The sequence below is a fragment of the Scomber japonicus genome, chromosome 21, assembly GCF_027409825.1.
Source record: "Scomber japonicus isolate fScoJap1 chromosome 21, fScoJap1.pri, whole genome shotgun sequence".
Lineage (NCBI taxonomy): Eukaryota > Metazoa > Chordata > Actinopteri > Scombriformes > Scombridae > Scomber > Scomber japonicus.
The window spans coordinates 10216466-10238781 of record NC_070598.1 but is presented as its reverse complement, the minus strand read 5'-3'; the positions used below and the strand labels follow the sequence as shown (position 1 = coordinate 10238781).

Genomic DNA, 22316 nt, shown 5'->3' with positions numbered 1-22316 from the left:
TAACCATAAAATGAAGAGAAGTAAAAACAAACAAACATCATACATCAAAAATTATATTTTCGGGAATGCTCATGCACATTTTCCTTCCTCTTTTATCTTTTTACATTTTGTTTCTGATTTCCTCTCCTTCTGTCTGTCTGATCAGACTGTATATCTTCAGCTTCAGTTGTTAATGTATTAAGAGTCACAAATGACTAAATGATCTGTGGTTTCAGCAGATGGAGGGAAGTTCCCGTCTTTTCCAATCCTGCATTCTTTAATCCACCACAAATACCTTTAAATTTACAGTTTACAGTACATTAAACTTACAGTGATGTCTGATCAGCTGAAAGCATTACTCATGTTGGTGACTTCTCCTCGAGCACAGACACTGAGATATTCTCTGCAGGCAGTGAGACAGACTATAAGACAAAAAAGATGATTACTTTAACAAAACAGTACTTCAGATTTTTTTGTTAAACTCTTTAAAATAAACAAACTATTTGACATTTTAGAAATTAACATCCGTTAAAATGATATGTTTCCTACAACACTAATGTCATCAGGCTGAACTCTTCCTCTTGTTGACACATGCAGGATGAGATATCATAAAAACTTGTGATGTTAACAGTTCACAGAAGAGGACTTTTCAGTGACCTTCTCGCCTTTTTCTTTAGCACCATCACAATCCATGAAATCTATGATCTGTACAGCTTCCTTTGGATGTTATCTGATGTTTAGTTCGCATATTCAAGACCTTTAAAGTTTATAGTTATCACAACCACACTAAAACACCAATGCAGGTCTCTGAAGCCTTAAATAAAACTAAATAAGTAAATACATTTCACATTTTCAGGTTTTAACAGTTGTATTTTTCATCTCCAGCTGTAGTGAGGAAGCTGCTTCGATGGACTGCCAGACAAAAAAACATATATCATATTTTTTTATTCCATGCATTTGTCTTTCTGGTCAAAACGTGCATGTGCCTACATTATCCAATGAAACCCTGATATTCATTCATTTCTGCAGAATGTAGTGAATGAAACCAAATATCAGTAGGCTGAATCTTGTTGTGTATTTAATATGTCTATAAGTTAATATATGATGTTATGATGCATTCATGTTAAAGTGGCTCACTGATTTTTCAATATAATATAAACAGTTTCTAAGATAAAGATGCAACCAGCAGTCCAAAATTCAAAGTTATTCAAAGAAAATCATTGTATTATCATATTTGAGCTTAAAAATATATAAAATAATAATTCAGTTAACTGATTAATCAATCAATCATTGAAGCTCTGGCTGTATAGTGTCCATTCTGAGGTTATTTTAAGTCTTTCTGCAAAGTCAGACAGTTTTTCATGTTGTTTTAATGTTTTATTTGTCTATTTATATCTTTTTTCATACTTCTGATGTTTTGACTTTTTATGGCCCAAGGACCAGTATTTGGGAACCAATAAGTTACTGTAAGAACTTTTTATTATTGCAGTTCTTAGTTGAGTTTTCCCACAAGAGGTCGCTGTTGTTGTTTCACACACACACACAAACACACACACACACACACACACACACACACTCCTTCAGGTCTTGTATGGCGGCGGGAGCGCGCATCAGTCCGCGGTGTCCTTAGGGACACGTGTGAAGGGGACGCGCTTCTGATTTGAAAGTGAAGGGAGAGTGAAGCAGACCACCGCCTCACTGCAGCTCCACACACCGGAGCTCCCACACCTCCTCTTGCTCCTCCACAGACAGTTCGTGTGAATATTTTACTCATACCTTCATTTTTGTTTTGTTTTGTTTTTTGGGGTTTTTGCCAAAGTTAGTTTTGATTGACAGTGATGGTGCAGTGAGCCAAACGGTGCGTAAAACTGGTGACGTGTTAAACTCATTGTGACTGGATGTTTTCTCAGCCTGAGGTTTGGTAACATTTAACTTCACGCGTTTCCGTGCTGAGGATGACCCACGGATGAAGTGACAGCTGTAGTTCAGGTGGGCTTCACCCTCCGCTGGATGAGATGTCCTTTACGCACCGGCTCGCTCTGCTTCTGCTGGGCTTCGCCTTCATCCACACGGTCAGTCCGGTCACCTATTATGATTATAATTATTACACATTTATTTTAAAATGCCACAAACTTTAAAAAATATAGAATTAATGTTTACATACAGAAGTTTAAATGGTTTTATTATTGTACCATTAGGCAAAACATATTCCCTAAAACCGAGTTTATTGTATTCACCTGTTTTATTCATATTTCCTCTAATATTCCTACATGGACAGCTGTGTGTGTACTTCTGAAGTTGCTTTTTGTGCACATGAGAGATATTTTGATTCTGATGTTCTTGCCATTTTGTCAATTTGTCATAATCCATTAAACAGTGGTTGGACCTTTCAGAGCAGCAAATCACCACAAGCAGCAGCCTGATGAACCTTCATCTTCAATGTCTAGTTAACAGCGTGAAAACATTAATTATAGATTCACTTTCTAAAGTAGCTGTCGGTTAATTTTTAATATTCAGGCCTGATTTACACGGTAGACTCGAGTCTAAATTTAGACTGTGCAGCCTGGACCATTAGCGCATTTATAGAAGTTATTATAAAGTGTTGGATGAGAAGCAGGAGGCTCGCTGCAGGTTTACATGTTTGCATCTAAAACATTAACACCAGATGACTTAAATGGATGGTTGAATCACTTGATGTCAGTCTGTAGAAGTGATGTCAGTGGTCCCAAAAAGAAATAAAGCTACAAAATATGATCATTCTGAAGATCCTGGATTGTAGTAGGAAAACTTATACTGTATAAAAACGTGTATTTTGTGCGTTTTTAAAAAGATAATTAGATACATCTGTTATAAAGCTGAAGCAATTAGTCGATTAATCCATTAGTCGATGAAAAGAAAATGAATTGGCAAATATTTTGATGATCGATTTGAGTCATTTTAGTCAACTTTTAAGGGAAATTTGTTGTAGTTTTTCAAGTGTGATGATTTTCTTTGTCACATATGAAAGTAAATGAATATTTTGGGGGGCTCTATATCCGAATAAAACAAGCGTCTATATAACTTTTGGACATTTTATAGATAAAACGATTACAGTAACAGCCCCAATCTGTTGGTTTCTGTTTCCACAAACACGTTTAAAAGCAAAACCACAACCTTGAAACACAGATTGAGTTGTTCTCTTCTCCACATATTTTGATATTGATTAATCTTTTTGAGTAATTTTTTTCTTTTTACAAAAAAAGTTCAAATTCACTGTGAATATGTTCTTTCTTTATTCTTCTTTGACAGTAAACTGAATATCCTTGTTTTGTGGACATTTGATCAACATTTTCACAATGTTCTGATATTTTAAAGACCAAACAACGAAGCAAGTAGTATCTAAAATGCACTGAGTGACATTAGTCCTTGTAGCTGTTTTAAACAAACTAATGTCAGACTCTTCGTAATGAAGGAACATTTCACCCAGAGCAGCGGTGTGATTCACTGACGTATGTTTAATAGTTTCTAGACAACAACAGTAGTCTGCACCACAGAGGAATAAGGTATACCAGGTTTTTGATACACACACAATATTTGTTAGTTGATCATTTTATTGTTGGTTTGGAAACTTCACCTAAAATGGTTCCTCTCGGTTAGAAGTATACATTTCACATCAGACTTTTGCTGTAAAGAAATATAGTCTAGTCTAGTTGTATGTGTGGCACGTGTTTCCTTTTATTATTCTGTGGAAAGCAAGTTCCTGCTGCTGTGTCAACAGGCTGCAGACACATGACTCAGCATTAAATATAGTTTTACTTTCAGTTATTACATAAACATTTTCCATTTCCTGTATTTTTGATACGAGACCTTACACTGTAAAAAAGAAAGAGTTGAGAAAACCCCAAATTTCTCACTTAGCAGTGAATCACAGATTAAGTTTCAGCCCTAAAAAGGACCTAAGTATTTCTTCCACTTCTGTCTATCCATCTCCTAATCAAAGACTCTCTGACATTCATTTGTCTTGTCTCTTTGCATCTATATAAACCTCAAAGGTCAGCTGAGTTTTACCTCAGACTGTAAAAAATAATGAACATTGCCACTGTAAAATCACCTTTTGATTTGTGGACTCCTGATTTGAAGCTCCAAGTTTGCTTTTGGACTCGCCATCTTAGATTTTTTAGAGCCAGAAATTACCACATTTGGACAAAAGGGTGAAACTGACCCTAATGCTAGCTGATAGTTTGGTTAGCACGTTCCATTTACAGTCCATGTGGTAATGCTAATGCTAATTTTCACTAGCAAAAAAAACAAAACAGACTCAAAACCATTAAAACAAAATGTAAAAAAAAATGTCCAAACATCCAATTAGTTAGAGGGTCTTTTATTACAACCAAATACTGAACAAGATGTTTTTAGGTGAACTTTCAGGGCTCGCTCACTTTTGTTCCATTTCAATTTTTATTTTAAGGGCTGATTATTTGTGTTTCTGAGGCCTAAAAACATAGCTTGCTATGTACTGTATGTCAGATAATATGTTGATATTTTCACAACAGACAAAGGTAAAGGAGAAGGAAAAAAAGAAAGTTTAAAATTAAACAATTGCAGCCCCCACATAAAAATCTAAGTTCATCACCCCAAGTGAGATTATTAAAGCAAAGCAGCAATGAACTGATTTAATCTCATGTTGGTTTTGTACTGTATGTTTTACTGTCAAAGCTGCAGCAGGTGACAGACTCAGCAAGATAATCCTGCACACGTCACTAAACTGTTCATATGTTGTCAAACCGAAGCTGAAATATGAAGTCAAAGCAGAAGTGCCAAAAACTGCAGTTCCTCAAATGGCCCTTGAGTCTCGCTCCAAATTCGAGTCAATTCCCACAGAAGTTAACTAGTCCAACTTTACAGCAGAGATAAATGTTTACAGCCTGATACAACAACACGTTTTTGGCTTCTATTTTCCTAGCTCAACTGTACAACTGTACGGGGAGTGAATTTTTATATAACTCACCAGTTTCTGTTGTGGGGGGGGGGGGGGGGGCGGTAGTCTTCCCTCCACAATAAGGGAATGCCCCACATACTCTTCTTTTAAAGGACAACTAAAACATTGGCTCAAATCTAATCAAAAATGCGAGCACTAACTGGACTTGACACTGACTGAACATTACTTTTTATTACATTGTTGTATCCTTTCTGGATCTGACATCCTTTTGATTGTGTATTGTGCTGTGTGTGTTCTATTTGTATCTTATCTATTTATTTGCTGTCTCTTCTATTTGTATTCTTTTTATTTATTCACTAGAGACTACGGATGCAAATTAGCAGCTTTGCTATAATCCGGCATGTTTACAGAGATCTTTTAATATCGATGTTCATCGATATGCACTGTCCCTATCCAAAAATAAAGTATTCATTATTATTATTATATTTTATTAAGGCTTAAAGTTATGCATAATTAAGGGACAGTGACAATGTTGGTTAAGTAAAATAACCATGGTGTAATCCCAGGTTCACTGTTCAGTTCATGAAAGTTCACCTAAAAGCATCTTGTTCAGTATTTGGTTGTAATAAAAGACCCTCTAACTAATTGGATGTTCTTTTTCTTTTTTTTCTTTTTTTACATGAGTACATTTTGTTTTAATGGTTTTGAGTCTGTTTTGTTTTTTTTTGCTAGTGAAAATTAGCATTAGCATTACCACATGGACTGTAAATGGAACGTGCTAACCAAACTAGCAGCTAGCATTAGGGTCAGTTTCACCCTTTTGTCCAAATGTGGTAATTTCTGGCTCCAAAAATCTAAGATGGCGACCGTCCAAAAGCAAAGTTGGAGCTTCAAATCAGGAGACCACAAATCAAAAGGTGATGTTACAGTGGCAATGTTCATTATTTTTTACAGTCTGAGGTAAAACTCAGCTGACCTTTGAGGTTTAAATAGATGCAACGAGACAAGACGTGGAAGAAGTACTCGGGTCCTTTTTATTTAGGTAAAACAATGTAAAAATCTTCCATTACCAGTAAAAGTCCTGCATTTAAAAGTATCAAATGTTAATGTACTTGTTCTGCAGAAAAATGACCTCAGTGACTGAAGCATTAGTGTGTAAGGTGGAGTTTTTTGGTAGCGTTGTCCAGTGGTCCAACCGAGGAGTTGGGCCCCTCCAAGGGATCACCATGTAAATATGAGGGGTCGTGAGATGATTAATGGGGGAGGAAAGAAGAAAAAACTAAGTGCTGATATACAAATCTGTTTCCAGTTTTTGGACTTTTTCTCTAATCTTTCATTGATTGATTTGGATCATCATATAGGAAGTTTAGAGTTTAAATTGTATCTTTGGTGAAACTGAAACATGATAAGAGGCCCCAAATAGACTTTTTTTGTTGTGTTTTGTAAAGAGCCACAAGAAAAACAGTTCAGCAATGTCTCGTATTCTATAAGTCAGATGAATGAACTAAAAAGAGTAGTACTCACAAAAGACAGAAACTATAACCAGGATGGCCACTTGACAAATCATAATGTACAGTTCCACAAATCCACAAAGAGCACATTTCAGAATGGTCAGTGTCACAAACACACAGATTTTCAGAAATTTTAAATTTTCTAATTTGTAGGAACCAATGGGCTTTGGGTTGAGAGCTGTAGAAATAGATGTTGCCTTTTAAGTGTGATCCCGGCCATATTTTTCATTTTTCAGAAGCCAGATTGATCCGACTGATGATTCCCATGCCAGTAGTGACAGTTATGATACTTTCATTTCCTCATCATTTCATTTCACACACAAGACTGACGCAACACTGCAGAAAGGGGATGAAGAGCAACTCAGAGCTAAAAAAATCAATAAGGACCAATTTTCATGGCTTTAAAAAAAAGTGGTTCTTTTTTTCGTAGTATTTTTTTGTTTTTCAGCTTAATATGAACCGTGATTCATTTCTGTTCTTGCTTACTTTCTCTCTAGAAATATTACATCATGAAGAAAAGCACACTGTTAATACAACTTTAGTTCATAGTATGAAGAAGAAGGGTTGTGTGGGAATTGAATTTGTATACTTATTAGGGTTTCTGGCCTAAATTGGCTCCATCTCACAAAGAAAATAATTGCAACATTGTTAACATGTGCCCCTGTGTGTCTGTTTAGTTGCTGCAGAGCCCTTTTGTTATATTTTGTTTTGACTGTTAATGGTCAGAACGGGCGTATGAAAGCTTGAGGGCATTTATGTATCCATCCAAAAAACAGATTATAGTTTTTCATTCTGGATGTTGGTTTGAACACTGAAGTATTTCACGATGGTTTCATTGTTCTCTGAGAACAAGTTGAGTCTGCTCAGTGATTTTTGGATTCAGTCGAGGTCGAATCAGGTTTAGGATTACAAACTGGGGATAAAAAAAACATTATTTTGTTAGTTTAATCCAGAACATTTTATCCTCTACTTCATAATTGATCTGTGTGTTTGTGTGTATTAGAGGTCATTCAATGACTGAGATTATGTTATTTGTTAGACAGTGGTGGATTGAATAAGGTCAAATGGCTTATTCTCTGCCCTTTGCTTCTTTCTATTTATAGTTTTTTGTTTTGAGAAGCAGGAAATAAATGGCATCAGTAAAGACATGAATCCAAAGCAGACATTGCTAATGAGCTGTAAAATCTGGTGAAAGGCACAGGGTCTCCATGAGGAACATCTGGAGTCTGGAACAGTATTTATTAACTGGAAGCCTAGAAAAATATCTCTAATGTACAAATTTGTCTCGGTTTTTTTGTAATATCTGCCACACTTCCAACCGTTAACGAAGCTATGAGGGGAAATAAAGAAACTATTTTGGATTGCAAAGATTTGTTTACACTGTAATTCAAATTCAAATTCATCATCCGCTCACCACGTCAAGCCTGCCTTGTTAAAGGTGGCAGAAAAGCAAACACACTATGAGTTGTTTGTTTTTCCTACTCAGATGTCTTCTTTCTCTCAAACCACTGAAGGATAAAATGTTCATTACATGTCCAAACAGCTTCTGTAGGGAAAAAAAAACAAAACGTCTCTTTCTTTATCTTCAGTAATATCCTTGCTGAGTAATGTCTGCTGTAAGAATGAGCCATCAGGACTTTAAAGTTAACTTTTAGGCCTCACTGTTAGAGACCAACTCAAACTAATCATCCTGTCCAAGATGTCCATGTTTGTTTACTGTTTATCTGGGTTTGTTGAAACAGTCAGTAGACATGCTGCTGTTTCATATTTGAGGTTAAAGCCATGGGTGCTGGTATTTCCCATCTATGCTTTGAATGCGCCAGATGACCAGCACAATTTCCAGTCTGTAATTTCAACAATAAAAGGATAAGTTCACATTTTCAAAGTATATCTTATAATAATGACATGCCCCTTTGTTCACTGAAAGGTTTACTACAGTCAAGCCTCAAAGAAATCCCTTTCTAAAGCAATTTTAATGTAAGTAATGGTTGGCTAAATTTACAGTCCTTTTTACTTTTTAGTTAAGCTGACGCTAATGAATCTCTTACAGTCTGAGACAGATACATCAAGCATTTTTGGTATGGTCCTGCTTTGTGCTTCCATTGACATTGTTTTGTTTAAGAGCCACAGCGGAGAGACTATAATACAAGGCGGGAATTGTTACTACAAAGACAGTCATGAATTGTCAAACTCATACTGCTGAAGCTTCATATATTAGCTTTATCTAAACTTAAGAATTTATTTTTTATTTTCATCAAATGTCCCATCACTTACATTGAAATGGTATTAAGAAGGGAAGAAGAATTACAGCGACCATTATCTCTTGCAATATACAGTATTTTTTGGCTGTAGTGGATTACACATTTTAAATGTGTAAGGTCTCTAATATAGTTTTTCTAAACAGTCCTGCAGGAATTTTAAGCACATTTGAAGTTTAGCAGACAGACTAAAACTAAAAGATGGGTTTGGTCAATAAGTCCCATTAAAAAAAACAAATCCAACAGTGAATTGATCTATTAATAAGTATTGTGTGTGATATATCTTATTCCTATGTGTCGTTGACCCCTGTTGTCCAAAAACTATTAAAAACACATCAGTGAGTCACACCCCTGTACTGAGTGACATGTTCCTTCGTCACCATGAAGACAAGCACTGTAGTTTATTTTGACTCAATCACACATACACCATCCCGCTGCCAGATACACTTAGTAGAGCAACAAATGTGGATTCATCCGCTGCTGAAAATAGCCCCCCACAAATACACCATTCCCTTCAGTTTGAGTAAAGTTTTCTAAAAAAAACTAACCCTAACCCTTTAAAAATAATTTAAATACATATTTGAGAGATTTTTTAAAAGTGTTCAATAGGAAATAATGTGTTTGGAGCTGAGACACAGTAATACATTGCCCTTTAAGAGCGATACTGTCCCCTTTTTTGTTAGTTTTTTAAAATTATTATCATTATTATTATTATCATTATTAATAATGATAATAATAATAATGTATTTATTTACTTGAGTCATTTTCATAGCAAGTGTTCATAGCAATAATGTTAAAGACTAATACAGACATTTTTACATGAGTATTCAAAAGAAAATTGTGAGAGTGATTGTTGTTTTGTTTCCTCAGTCAGTAATCAGAAAGCAGTGCTCTAGGATGGGACAATTTGTTATTTTTATTTTCTGATTATGGTTTCCGTGTGTTCCGTGTTCCTGATTTTTTGATAATTAGTCTTGCCTGTGAAGCATTTAGCATCCACAGGTGTTAAACATTGTTTTAAAAGCCATCTTTTATGATTGGTCAAGTGAAGATAGAAGTGAAATGGTGTTTAATTGGTCAACAAGATAAGATGATTGGCTTGGTGGACAGATGAGTCCCAGTGGGACGTAACGAAGGCCTGAGAAGTGTGTGTGTGAGGTATAAACACACTGACAGGTCTGAAATGCTGCTGAGAGCGGCGATATATCTCAGTGTAAACAGACCTCCCAGCACATACACACTGTCCATATATCAATGAAGTCAAGTTGACACATGGACTCATTTTGTTTGAGTGTGTTTCTCTTTCTGTAGATTGTTCACGCTGCCCTTTGTTTACACTCTGTTTGAGTGTGTCCTTGGTTACGTCAGCTGTATCAGGACAGGACACACACACACACACACACACACCTACACACACACACACACACACACACACACACACATCGGCCTCTGGGCTGATAGGCAGAAGAATAATGTTTTTTCAGGTAATATACGAGAGACACAAACTGTGGCTGAGTCAGAACATTTGGCATGATGTGGATAATTAAAATGTCGAGATGAGTGGATTCTGATTTATTTTATCTGATTGTAAAATCAAATGCTATCAGTAGCACAAATACAAATCTGCAAAAAGAATTAGCAACTTGTTTTCTCCCTGTTATTTTTTCTTTCATTTTCTTTCCAACAAACAACCAGAGTCTGGCTGAGTCATTGTTAGCATATTAGACTCTTGTTTTGGCAAAACTGAACCCAGCACCACTTAGTTCCCCTTCATGTTATCTTGTGTATACTTTCAGGTCATAGAGGTATCTATTGGGGAAAAAACCCCAGAGAGTCTTTTAAAAACACTTACAACTGACTAAAGTCTAAAAGATTAAAACAAAGGTGGAAAACCCGCTACTTGGATAAGAAACAGAGTAACAACTCAGAAAACAGGTTAAAAATCATTTGGGTATTTCATTACTGGTTAATTATTTTCTAGAGAAACAGATTATAATCATAGCAGGAATGCATGCGATAATACATGAGAGGCAGTAACTGTGGCCAAAGTGGACCAAAAGTGAGGTGGGTCTTAGTTATAAATGGCTGCTGGTCTTGAATCATGCATTCTCAATTAATATTCCCATGCACGTCATCTGACAACTCAGGAAAGTTGTATCTTACCTGAGTTGGTCATATGAGGGTTGAAAATACTGTGCATTGACAAAACTGCATTATATCAAATAAATGTGGATTTAATTACACTGAATGACCGACTTTGGCTGATGTGAGCTGTACATGTGTGCTTGGTTATCAGGTCAGATATATCAGAGCTTTCAGAAAAATCCTTTTTCCATTTTGGGGTGATGAGGGAAGGAGGAGGATGGGTTTGGGGGGTTAGATGGTCACACGCTTTCCGCTGATATGCTTCCAAATCCGATATATTGTACCTTTGGGACTTGGAGGGCTGAGGTTATAGTTGTGAGTAGGTGCAGCAGAAATAACTGGTTTGGTGTAGGTTAAGTTTGGGTCAGGATAATCATGTCAGAGGATGAATGGTAATGATTAAATATGGAAAGGTTTTGTTTCGTTAAAGTGGTTACAATAGTTGTTTTTTAAATAATGATTTCTGAAGAAGTCTTATTTTGTTTGACAAACAGTCCAAAATCCAAAAAAATGTCAGTTTGCTACCGTGTATGACACAGAAAAGCTTCAAATCCTCACACTGGAGAAGCTACAATCAGAAAATATTTGGCATTTTTGTTTTAACAGAGGACTGAAACAATGGCATTGTTATAAAAAATGTTGCTGATTCCCTTTCTATCAATCAATTAATCATTTCAATCATTGCAGCACTAGATAACTCATTGTTTTACTATAAAAACTTTGATACTGCAGATTTTATGCAGCTCCCAAAATCCCTTGGGGACCTCCTGATGGCTAAAGTGTGTTCGTTTGTGGGATAAAAATGAAATCATGATGATACAAATGACAAAAGTGAAGGAATGCAATAAATGTGTTGGCTGCTAACTATTTGAGGACATGAGGGCACAGACTTCTAATCTAAGGAAACACAAAAATGCCTTCCATGAAACCTCAGAGATAAAGCTACAGAAAAGCAGCAAATAGATTACAGGAACATGAACTTTCGTCCAGAAAACTGAAGCACGTTTATCAAATACCGTATACTGGCATGCAGCCTGAGACACAAGGAGCCAGAACCTGAACTTTTGACTGACAGAGAAGGTTTGTTCATGTTGGAGATAATATTCATAATATTTATTTCCTCCCATCCCGACAGGTTAATGGAAAGCTTCCTCACTGCCAGTTCTTTTGGGAGATGGAGAGAGCCAGGAGAGACTGTCAGACACAACTACAGCAACAGACGCCTGCTAGCACAGGTACACACACATTTCCATCCTTGTGAGGATAGACCATCATGACTCAATTCCAAACCCAAATCTTAACCTGACACTGAACCCAAACCTTAACTATAAAAAGTCTTAACCTTCAGACAGCCCTTTGAAGTCTGAAGTGAGTTTCAGTAGAATGTCTTCAAAATGTCCTCTCCCCCATGGTCTGCTATTGTTATCTTTTATACTGTTGAGTATTTTATTTTGATAAATTATGATTATTATTATTTTTTACTCATTTTGGACCTTTTAATATTTTATTCCTGATTCTACCACTTTGTTTTTAACAGTGCTGTATTCAAATTGGTTCTCACAAAGATAAATGTACACACACCTACACACATACAAGGAATTCCCATCACATGACTAATAACTAACAGGGTTGGCATGTTCAGGAACCAAAAATACTCAGAACATAGATATTACTTATACCTGTATTACTGACATTAAGGGGACCCACCTCTTACAGCTACATTATGAGGACAAAGAGCAAGTCCCCATAATGAAACAAAAAATATTAGGGTTAAGACTTGGTTTATGGTTAAGGTAAGATTAGGGTAAGTTTCTGTGAAATGAAATGTCCTCTGAAGTTGTGGAAGCTCCCTGTGTGTGAGTGTGTGTGTTCTTATCTTTCTATCCTTGAGAGAACCAATTTTGCTTGAAAACCAGCATTGTGAGGACATTTGTGCTGCAAGGACCTTTTGACCGGTCCTCACAACTTCAAAGGGCAATTTGAGGCTTCAGACTTGTTTTTAAGGGTAAGGTTAGAATTGGGTTTTGGTTCAGTTTTGGGTAAGGGCTGGATTTAGACATTTAGTTGTGATGGTTAAGGTTAGGGTAAGGGTCTAGGGAATGCATTATGTCAATGAGTGTCTTAACAAAGATAGAAATACAAATGTGTGTGTTGAATGAGGTCAGGTTTTGAGGAGAAGGGTGTGTCTGCAAGCAGTTTCAGCTGGTGTTGCAACACTCTCTCTATCAATCATTTATTTACTTCTCAGACCAAACACTCGAGAGTCGTGAGCAGCACAGGAAGTAGGCATACATGCACACACACAGTACATTTTTCTAAAGAGTCACGTATGTTTGAGTGTTTCACCACAGTGATAATAAAAATGGTTCTATCTGTTTGATTTGCAGCTTGTGAATTCCTCTTTCTTTCCCACACATGTCTATAGATGTGTGTGTGTTTATCTGTATGTTACACTCACATGAAGTCTATCTTAAAGGACAAACCACCATCAGATATGTTTGTTAGATATGAACTGATCAGATCTGTCTTGCAGTGGCCAATTTTAGAAGTCAAATATTTAAATTATTTTCAGCTTGAAATCAGAGGTTTGGACATCCTTAAAAAAAAGCTTTAAAGTGTCTCAAACAACTAAATAATCTGTACAGAACTAATTCAAACCTCTATTTAATGTGATTGTAATGTCTTAATTTGCAATGTCAAGAGTGGTATTTTAAGTTAAAACTTAATAATTAATGTAAGCTCAGACTGAAGAGCATAAGTAATATATATTCTAATAACATTCTAATAACATTTCGACTTTGGTCTTTTAAGGATTTACCTTTCCCCATAAAATAATATTAGTCTATGAAAACTTAAAGGATGGGTTCACATTTTTTCCAAGTCTGTCTTAAAACACAGTGAGGAACCCAAATGAACATTGAAACATGTTTTTCTTGCTGTAATAATTCCTCCTGTTCATACTATTAGAAGATCCCTTCATAACACATTTACAATATAAGTGATGGGGGACAAAGTCCACAGTCCTTCTTGATATGACTAACCCAGACTGCTGAAGCCTCATATAAGCTTCACATAAACTTTTAAATGCATTTTTGCAATAAATGACATTGGGACCCCATCACTTACATTGCAAGCACTTTTAAAGGGGATCCTTTAATATTCAGTATGAACAGGAGGAACAATTACAGCGAGGAAAACCTCTTTTAGTGTTCATATGGACACCTGACTGCTGTTTGATGACACACATTAAAATTGGGTAGGGATTATAAAGAGTATTTTCTGTATTATATTAAGGATTTTTGATTCCTACTGAATGTAATGTAGCCTAATGTAACAAATCCACAGGCTTACATGTCGACTTGATTTACAGCCTGACTGTTTATTCAGCAGCACACGGGATCAGTGGGTTAGGAACAAGTGGTTCAGCCAAACAGGAAGCTCTAAGAAGTCTAAATTATGCCTCTAACGCGTATGTGTCCAGGATGTCATGGCGAGTGGGACAAGTTCTTGTGTTGGAAGAGCGCTACGGTTGGCGAGGTGATGACCCTCTCCTGCCCTTCCCCTGTCCAGCGCCTGTTTGGAAAGAAAGGTGAGCCTCATCTCATCTCAAACACACACACACACACACACACACACACACACTCACACACACACACACACACACACACACACACACACACACACTCACACACTTCCTCCTCCGGCCCTTCATCCAGGCATCCACTGTGACTGAACACACACACTTTCTCCACACTGCCCAAAATGTATTATCATCATGTAAGTCTGTATATTCTACAAATCATCTGTTTAAAGTTGCATTTGACAGAGCTAAAGTTAGTAATATGTATGTGTAAGTGATTACATTTTTCAAGTAACTTGTTTTTAGTGTTTACTTGTCCATTTCCAGTGGTGTTTTGGCTAACAGTTGGGCACAGGCCTGGTACAACATGTCTGTCACAGTATGGCCGCAGCAGAGCGCGTCTATTATAATCAACTTAAACTGCTACACTGCACCCGTGGTTTGTTCTTTTTTTTCTCTACAAGTGGCTACTCCAGTACCAGTTAAATATAGCCTCCCTCCCATAACACACTACATAATCACTTAGGAAAACTCAAAATGCAAGCAATGATGGAGACAGAGTTGTTGTGTAGCAGGTAGACAACATCAGTTTGCCCCACTTAAGTGACGCATCAAATCTGTGCTGGGTGCATTTTCAGCTGCAAGGTTGTACATGGCTGCTAGCTTGTAGTTGTGTTAACAGTGGCCTTTTTTTTTGTTTTTTGTTTTTGTTTAGCTAGGTTCGATTTTTGCGTTCACATTTGAGATATTAGTTTTTCTACTCCAGCTTTGACCATCTATGTTATATGATTTGTGACAGTCAACAAAAGTGAGGAGACGTCATGTTGTGTTTGGTTTGTTGCTCTAGTTAGTTGGCATGTTCAGTTCAGACTGAAAGGCTACGGTGATAGTTATAATGATAATGATAATAGCTTTGATTCGAGTTATAATTGCCTGCATGCATCTCTGCCCTGAACTGAACCACCAGAGTCTGTACTGACTGTTGTGTCCGAAGCCTCGACCTCAGCCAGACTCTTCCTTCCTTTCAGCCTCTCGTTTGACAATCTCTCGCCTTTCATTCGATTAATTTGGCTCCATCCAACATGTTGATCACCTTTCATCTGTCTGCCTTTGATCTTCTTCATCCTCTCTTATCTGTGCACATTACAACCTGGCATGTCTTTCATCCCTCTTTCTCCTTTCCTTCCCTCTGCTTCCTTTTCCGCTCCCATCAGCCCCCTCTCTGACTTTGCAGTCTTGACCTTCCTCACCTTCACTTTCACTCATTCAGTCATTCTGTCTAAATATTTTTAATGAAAACTGAACCAATTTCCTTAAAGTTTTATTACAGACTAAAATCTTTAAGACAGGAAAGATATATTGAAATGGTTAACGTATTTGTCTCAAAAATATTGAAGGAAGTTCAGCTTAAAGTACTCAAAAGAAAAAATGAGTTTTAATACTAAATGGTGGAAATGTGTCTCTGGCAAATGTCAGAGAAATATTTAAAAACTATTTTTAACTGTGCTTTTTTCTTCGTGAATATTTTTTATTACAATTATAACAGTATGTTGTGACACAGACAATGTGTTTAGCACCTGTAAATGCTCAATGATTATGACGTGGTGCAATAAAATATGCTCCAGTGCATGTCAATCAATTTGGCCAGGATTAACTTGAAAAGAAACAATTGATTATGTTCACTGGCAGCGCTTTTTTCAAATCCAGATTAAATTAATTAAATCCGTTCCTGGATGACGAAGGCATTGATGCCATTGACTGGCCCTCACGTTCTCCTGACCTAAATCCAGTTGAGCACCTATGGGACGTTATGTATCGTGAATCTGATGCTGCCAAGTACCACCTCAGATTTGTCCACTGATGCCCTGATACAAGTTTGGGAGGAGATGCCCCAGTGCCAAACACACTACTGACTTGAGTTACTGTGATGAAATTCTTGCAAATTGAATTCGATTTTCAATTCAATTTTTTACTTTTATTTTCTATGTTAAAATATTTTTGTTATCAACAAATTATACAATGTAAATCAGTAATGATTTTCAACTTGAATAATTCATCGAGATCTGATTTAAGTGTTCCCTTGATTTTTTTGGAGCAGTCTATACTGTATATGAATGATGTTTTTACAAACAGGGCTGAAACTGACAGTGGACTATAAGAAATAGATTTTCAGAATATACTAATTTTGAGCCTCATTTTACAAAAATATGTGAAAATACAAAAAACCCTTTAATGTTATGACATTGTTTTAACATTTCAAAAATAACGAAATTGCAGAGGTATACAGCCTTAGGATATATGTAGGAAAAAAAAGTTGTATTATATTTTCAAAAAAATGTCAAAAGTTAGTGATACTAAAGCTGTTGTCATGCTTTCTTTCATTTCTTTTATCATCCTGAATCTTTCTTCCACTTCTGTCCATCCTCTTGTTTGGTCCGTCTTCACTCTCTTCCACAAGCATCTTCTCCTCTCCCTCGCTCTGTTTCCTCCTCTTTGGGCTCTTTCTGTTAATGAGTCTAATTATTCGCGGGGCAGCTGACAACATCTGGGCTGGCCGACTTTCTCTGCAAGTTCCCTCCACAGCATCTGTCAGCGGCCTGCCTCCCCACTCCCCCCCTGCTGAGATGGAAAGCATTAAGCCGAGCCAGTTAATGGATGAGGCGTGTAATCAGCACACCACATCAGAGCAACTGCTGCTCTAACATCAAAGGTCACTCACTGAGACCGTGACTATTAAATATTCTCACTCTGCTGTCTGTCAGCATGTAAAAGTGCATGCTCTGGCTCTGCTGACAGCTGTGAAATATAGAATAGAAACAGAATCTAGCTGTCAGTTTGTTAATGAAAGAGAAACTGTGAAATGCTGTTAATGGTGTAATATTTACATATTTAAAACATTCACAACTGTGAATTTACAGATGCTTAGTGTGAAGTGGCTATAATCAATATCTTTATGATACGAATCTCTAAATTGTAAGTGTGTAATGTATTGCAGTTTTTTGCTTAATGGAGCTTTATGGTGAGTTTCAGCTCATTGTTTAGCTGTCTGGCTGCAACTTTACTGTAATGGCTCACTCTCGACACTCTCATAACGTCATTTTGGGCCGCAGGAGGAAGCTGTTTGCAAAGAAACGGCTGTAATTTAATGTTACATTTACATAATTAACTGCCAAATCATATTTATTGGACCTGTCAGAAAAATACCAGTTTCCCAGTTGTAATTATGACTTGAACTTAACGATCAACTCAGACATGACATGAATGCAACATAAGGGCACAACATGTTATGGTTATGGTTAGGTGCAGCTTGTTGGGAATCGAGTAAGGTTAGGGTCAGGATAAGCATGTCAAGGGATGATAGTTAGGGTCAAAAATAAGGTCAGCTATAATTAATATCTTTTAGTAATAACCATGCATATGACCTTTGGTTTACTCATATTACTGGCAAATGTACATAACAAGGTGTATGTCTAAAAGGGGCTTGTTGTTTTAGTGATTAAAAAGTTTTCACTGTACTTAGATTTGTTTACTTTGGAAACATATCTGATCTTGTATGTTGCAGTTTGTGGGTCAGAAGTGAATATTTTCTCGACTATTTAGTTGCTGATCATTCTAGGTTACCCAAAACAAAATCAGAAAACTTTGAATATTTAGATCAATTTAGCTTAAATTTGGTCCTAAAAATCGTCTCTTCTTGAAAACACTTTCACTCTCACTTTTACGGGAATTCAGTTAACGTGAACAAGCTGTCAGCTGGCCAACAGACTCATTAGCAAACACTCCGCTGTGGAGCGCAAATCACGTGTATTTACAGTTTAGCAACACAATCTGTTGCAACTGCTGCCAACAGCTGAGGACTTCCAATATTCCAGTCCCCTGCTATGCTTCCTCTTTATTTACACCAACATTTCTACTTAATATGTTCACAGCTGTAACCCATCAAGTTGAGAGCACTTCATTTCCAGTTCAGAGGGTGGAGATGTCGCTTTTATCTGCATGAGTAAAGATTGAGAAGCCAGAGTCAGATGTGACAGTTCTAGGTGACAAAAGAGAAGTTTTTACTAAGCTATACAACATTTTTAGCTACAGTACATTAGTGGCGCAGTGTGGCTCTAATGCTGGATGTCGATGCCATGGCAATGTATCGTAGATTATTACAAGATTGGAAACCCCTGTTGCTGCCGAAACAAGCTGAATCAATTGAAATGAATCCTAAATTAGCCTTTTTTTAAACAAAACAAACTGTCTTACGTATTTGCAGCATTTTGGATGAAACAAGATAAAAACAGTGTAATGCTGTAATCTGAATCGACTGTATTAGTGTTAATTTTGGATTTGTAACTTTTTTACTTACTTTTTTTTTCTGTCATACAATCCTGATCCTTGAATTTACAGTTAGGTTGACATGAAAGTTTTATTCCACTATGTCATTTTGATTCAGATTTATACTTTCTACACTAGAGGTCATGATCTAGGACTAAAGTAGCACATTGATTTATTTAAATGACTATTGGATGGATCATTTTAGTGATATAAATCTCCGCGCTTATGTGTCTGTCTGTCTCAGGTCATGTCAACAGGAACTGTACTGAGCAAGGTTGGTCAAATGTCTACCCCGTCATCACCTTCGCCTGCTTTTCAAACATCACAGACGAACCCAATGAGGTGAGTTAATCCCCTGCTCCTCTGCAGGAGTCACTTCCTGTGTTTGTGTATGAAGTTATATTAGCACTGCGTGTGTCTGTGGACGCAGATATGAGATGATGATGATGACGATAACGATGAGTGTATGCATGATGCAGAAGTGTTTGTCTGCAAGAAAGGATGAGGTTTGTGGTCGGATGTTTATGGGGGCAGTTTCATATTCAGAAAATGCACCCGTAAACAAACATAAAGTTGTGGGAAATGTGCTTTTGACATCAGATGGAGGCTCATTGTTCCTCCACAAGTGATTAAGTGTCAATGGACTAGTCTGCATTACTGCAAAAAGAAAAGTTTTGTTTTATGACTTCTGTTAATTTGCTTTCCTAGAAAAAACTTAATCAGTTTGTTGTTATGTATAGATGCCTCTCACAATTTCCTACAGAGTAAAGGCCTCCAATTCCTACTGTAACATTCCAAAATCAAATACATTGCCACAAACATATTATATATTATAAATAAAGGTTGAATTAATTTACATTCAAATTACAATCACATTTTACTTAAGCAAAAAATCTTCACATTGGAACCAGCAAATGTTTGACATGTTTGCTTGAAAATTGATGATTTGTCAATTATTAAGCTTGTTGTTGGTCATTGATTTAATGAGTTTACTATAATTTAGAAAATATAGGGAAAGTAGAGACAATACATCTTGTAAGAACTTGCTCATTTATTTGAATTACCAGGAACCAACAATATTAAATTGTATTAAACGTTTTAAATGCTTATTTGTGTTCATGAATATTTACCACATTTTTTGGATTGTACAGTTGTTTTCATGCCTGTAATTAACATCTACACAGACAACTATGCATGTAAACATGCTGTTTGAAGACTAAACTGATGGTTTTGATTGAATTTAATGTGATTATCAGTGTGCTTCAGGAGCTTTAGGTTGGCAGGGCTGGAGTTAAAAAGGTCAAACCAATAACCTGTAAATGCTGCTCGCTCACTTTGACCACACAGTGGTTTCCATTTGTGTTTTTAACAAGAACAAACGTATGAACTACGTGTGAACTCCCACGTAGCAGAATAGAAAGTGCTTGATATGCAGTCTGTAGAGCAGACAGAAGTTCATATTTCTGTTTGACCCACTTTGAAAGCTTTACAGTGGAGGTTTATCACAAATCAACCACAGGCCCAGTTTTCAAATGAACAGTGTTTCTGTGATCTGGTTTAAAAAACTGGTTAAAAAACTGCCACAAACTGGTTTAACTGTTCATAAAATCTGTATGACAGAAAAACTGATTATTTTAATTATCGATTAATCAGTTGGGGGCCAATACAGCACCAATAAAACATTGTGTTAACTTAACCCAGTAGCAAATCTGTTATTCAGAGGGTTTAGTTAAACACTGTCACAAATGTCACTAAAAGTCAATGTGCATACGACATTCAGAACATACACAAGTTATCAACAATCAACAACAAACTGTGACATGTAAGTTTTATAAAAAGAGTTAAAGTAGATTATAACAAGCTTCAGTTTGGGTACAATAAAAAATACCACTGAAACTGGGTCAAAACAACCCAGAGAAAGGAAGTAGAAAGCTACAGTAAATTTAAAGAGAATTACACTCGCATGAGGCCATCCGCCATAGTTGTTATTTTCATTTCTTCTTCTTCCAATGAAACACTACAACACCAAGTCGGCATTTTCAGATTTACATACTCTGGAGGCTGTTTTGGAAAAGATCAGCTTTTAGAGGAGTAAAAACACCATTAAAGTCTCATTTAGTCTTTAGAAACAGAGCAAAAAACATGCATTTACAAAGTTACAAAGTTAGTGTCAACATGGTCTGACTCAACTAGCTCTGGATGAGTCAAAGCCAAAAACAAATCAGTGTCCCTGAAATAGAGCTGACTATCCTTTTTGAAATCAATCAAACAAAATACTTACTAATACAAAATACTTACTAAAACTAATTCCCTAAGTTTTATTTGTACTTTGCTTGTATCACAGCTTTTAATCAGCCTAATAAATTTGACATGACCGCTGTCACGCTATGGTAAAGGGAAGGGCTGATATCATATCAGCGTGGCGTGTCAAGCACCCCTGTGTGTGTTTATCTGTTCGTGGAAGACACTCTGACAGAGATAAACGAAGAGGAAGGTTAGATGTGAGGACAGAGACAGGGGAGAGTTTTTTTGGCTGACAGATCTCTGACCGCCATCTGATCTCTCAGCTCAGCTCCTCTTTTCTGTCCTCAGACCGCCGTGAAATCATCCGTCTCTTTCATTGTATCCTTAGTGTGTTTGTGTGTATCTGAAGTGTGTGTTTATACACCTCAAAATTAGGGAAATCTGTCAGTGGGCAAAGAGTTGGCCGCTCTTTGGGGTCAGGACTGTGAACTGTGGTCACATTTGAGAAATGCTCTAGCATCTCAAACTGAAAAAGGTTAGGATGTTAAATTTGGAGGCAGGTATATTAGAAGATGCGTCTTTGAGTGAGAAGAAAGAAAAGAATAGGAATGTTTTTGTGTTTTTATGATAAAGATGATTGATGATCAGACTTGAATCACACTTGAATTGAAGAATTGTCTCTTTTTCCTCTTGACACGCTAAAGTTTATGTCTTTATTGGACCAAAATGTAAAAGTTTTGCTTTGTTGCTGAAAAAAAAACAAATTTGAATAAGTTATTACCATAAATTCAGTGAAAGTGACTGTGAATATATTTGTAGAGATTAGTACAAGAGTGACTGTGCAGGTCAGAGCTGTCATGGCAGGATTAGACATTTAATAAATAACAAGCAGCAGAAAATAACTTTATCATAACCCTTTTCACGTTATATTCCCAGGAAGTAAACTCATGAACTAAAGCTGCTTTTTGATCAAAAACTAATCTCTAGAACTAAACTAGTAACTAAAAGTCCATGTGGTGCATTCCAGTTTGAATTTTTAACACATCTGAGAAACTAATTAGATCATGCAAATTGGACCCATGACATATTAAAACATATAATGATGGGGCAGTATTAATACATGAGTAAACAACAACATGCCATCTCTTGTTCTTTATATTTACTGTTGCTTGACTCAGATGTTTGATTTCCTGAATGAATGAAAAGGGGAAATCATCTTCTCATTGTTTGACAGTTATTTATTTTTGTTCCATCATGAAACAAACTGAGAATAATCTGAGTTTTATTTCTCTCATTTGCTCACTATTTTGCGCTCTCAGCTGGTTTTTACTCTCTCCTCATTTTCTCTCGCTCAAGCA

General features: G+C 36.5%; 1 protein-coding gene across 1 annotated transcript in view; it reads left to right on the top strand.

The window, feature by feature from the left end:
- The first annotated feature begins 1994 nt into the window (after positions 1-1994).
- Positions 1995-22316, top strand: part of vipr2 (vasoactive intestinal peptide receptor 2) — a 37500-nt gene continuing 17178 nt past the window's right edge. The window contains exons 1-4 of the mRNA XM_053342275.1: positions 1995-2051; positions 11947-12046; positions 14293-14400; positions 18959-19056. Coding sequence (XP_053198250.1) covers positions 1995-2051; positions 11947-12046; positions 14293-14400; positions 18959-19056 — 363 coding nt within the window. The remainder of the gene's footprint in view (positions 2052-11946; positions 12047-14292; positions 14401-18958; positions 19057-22316) is intronic.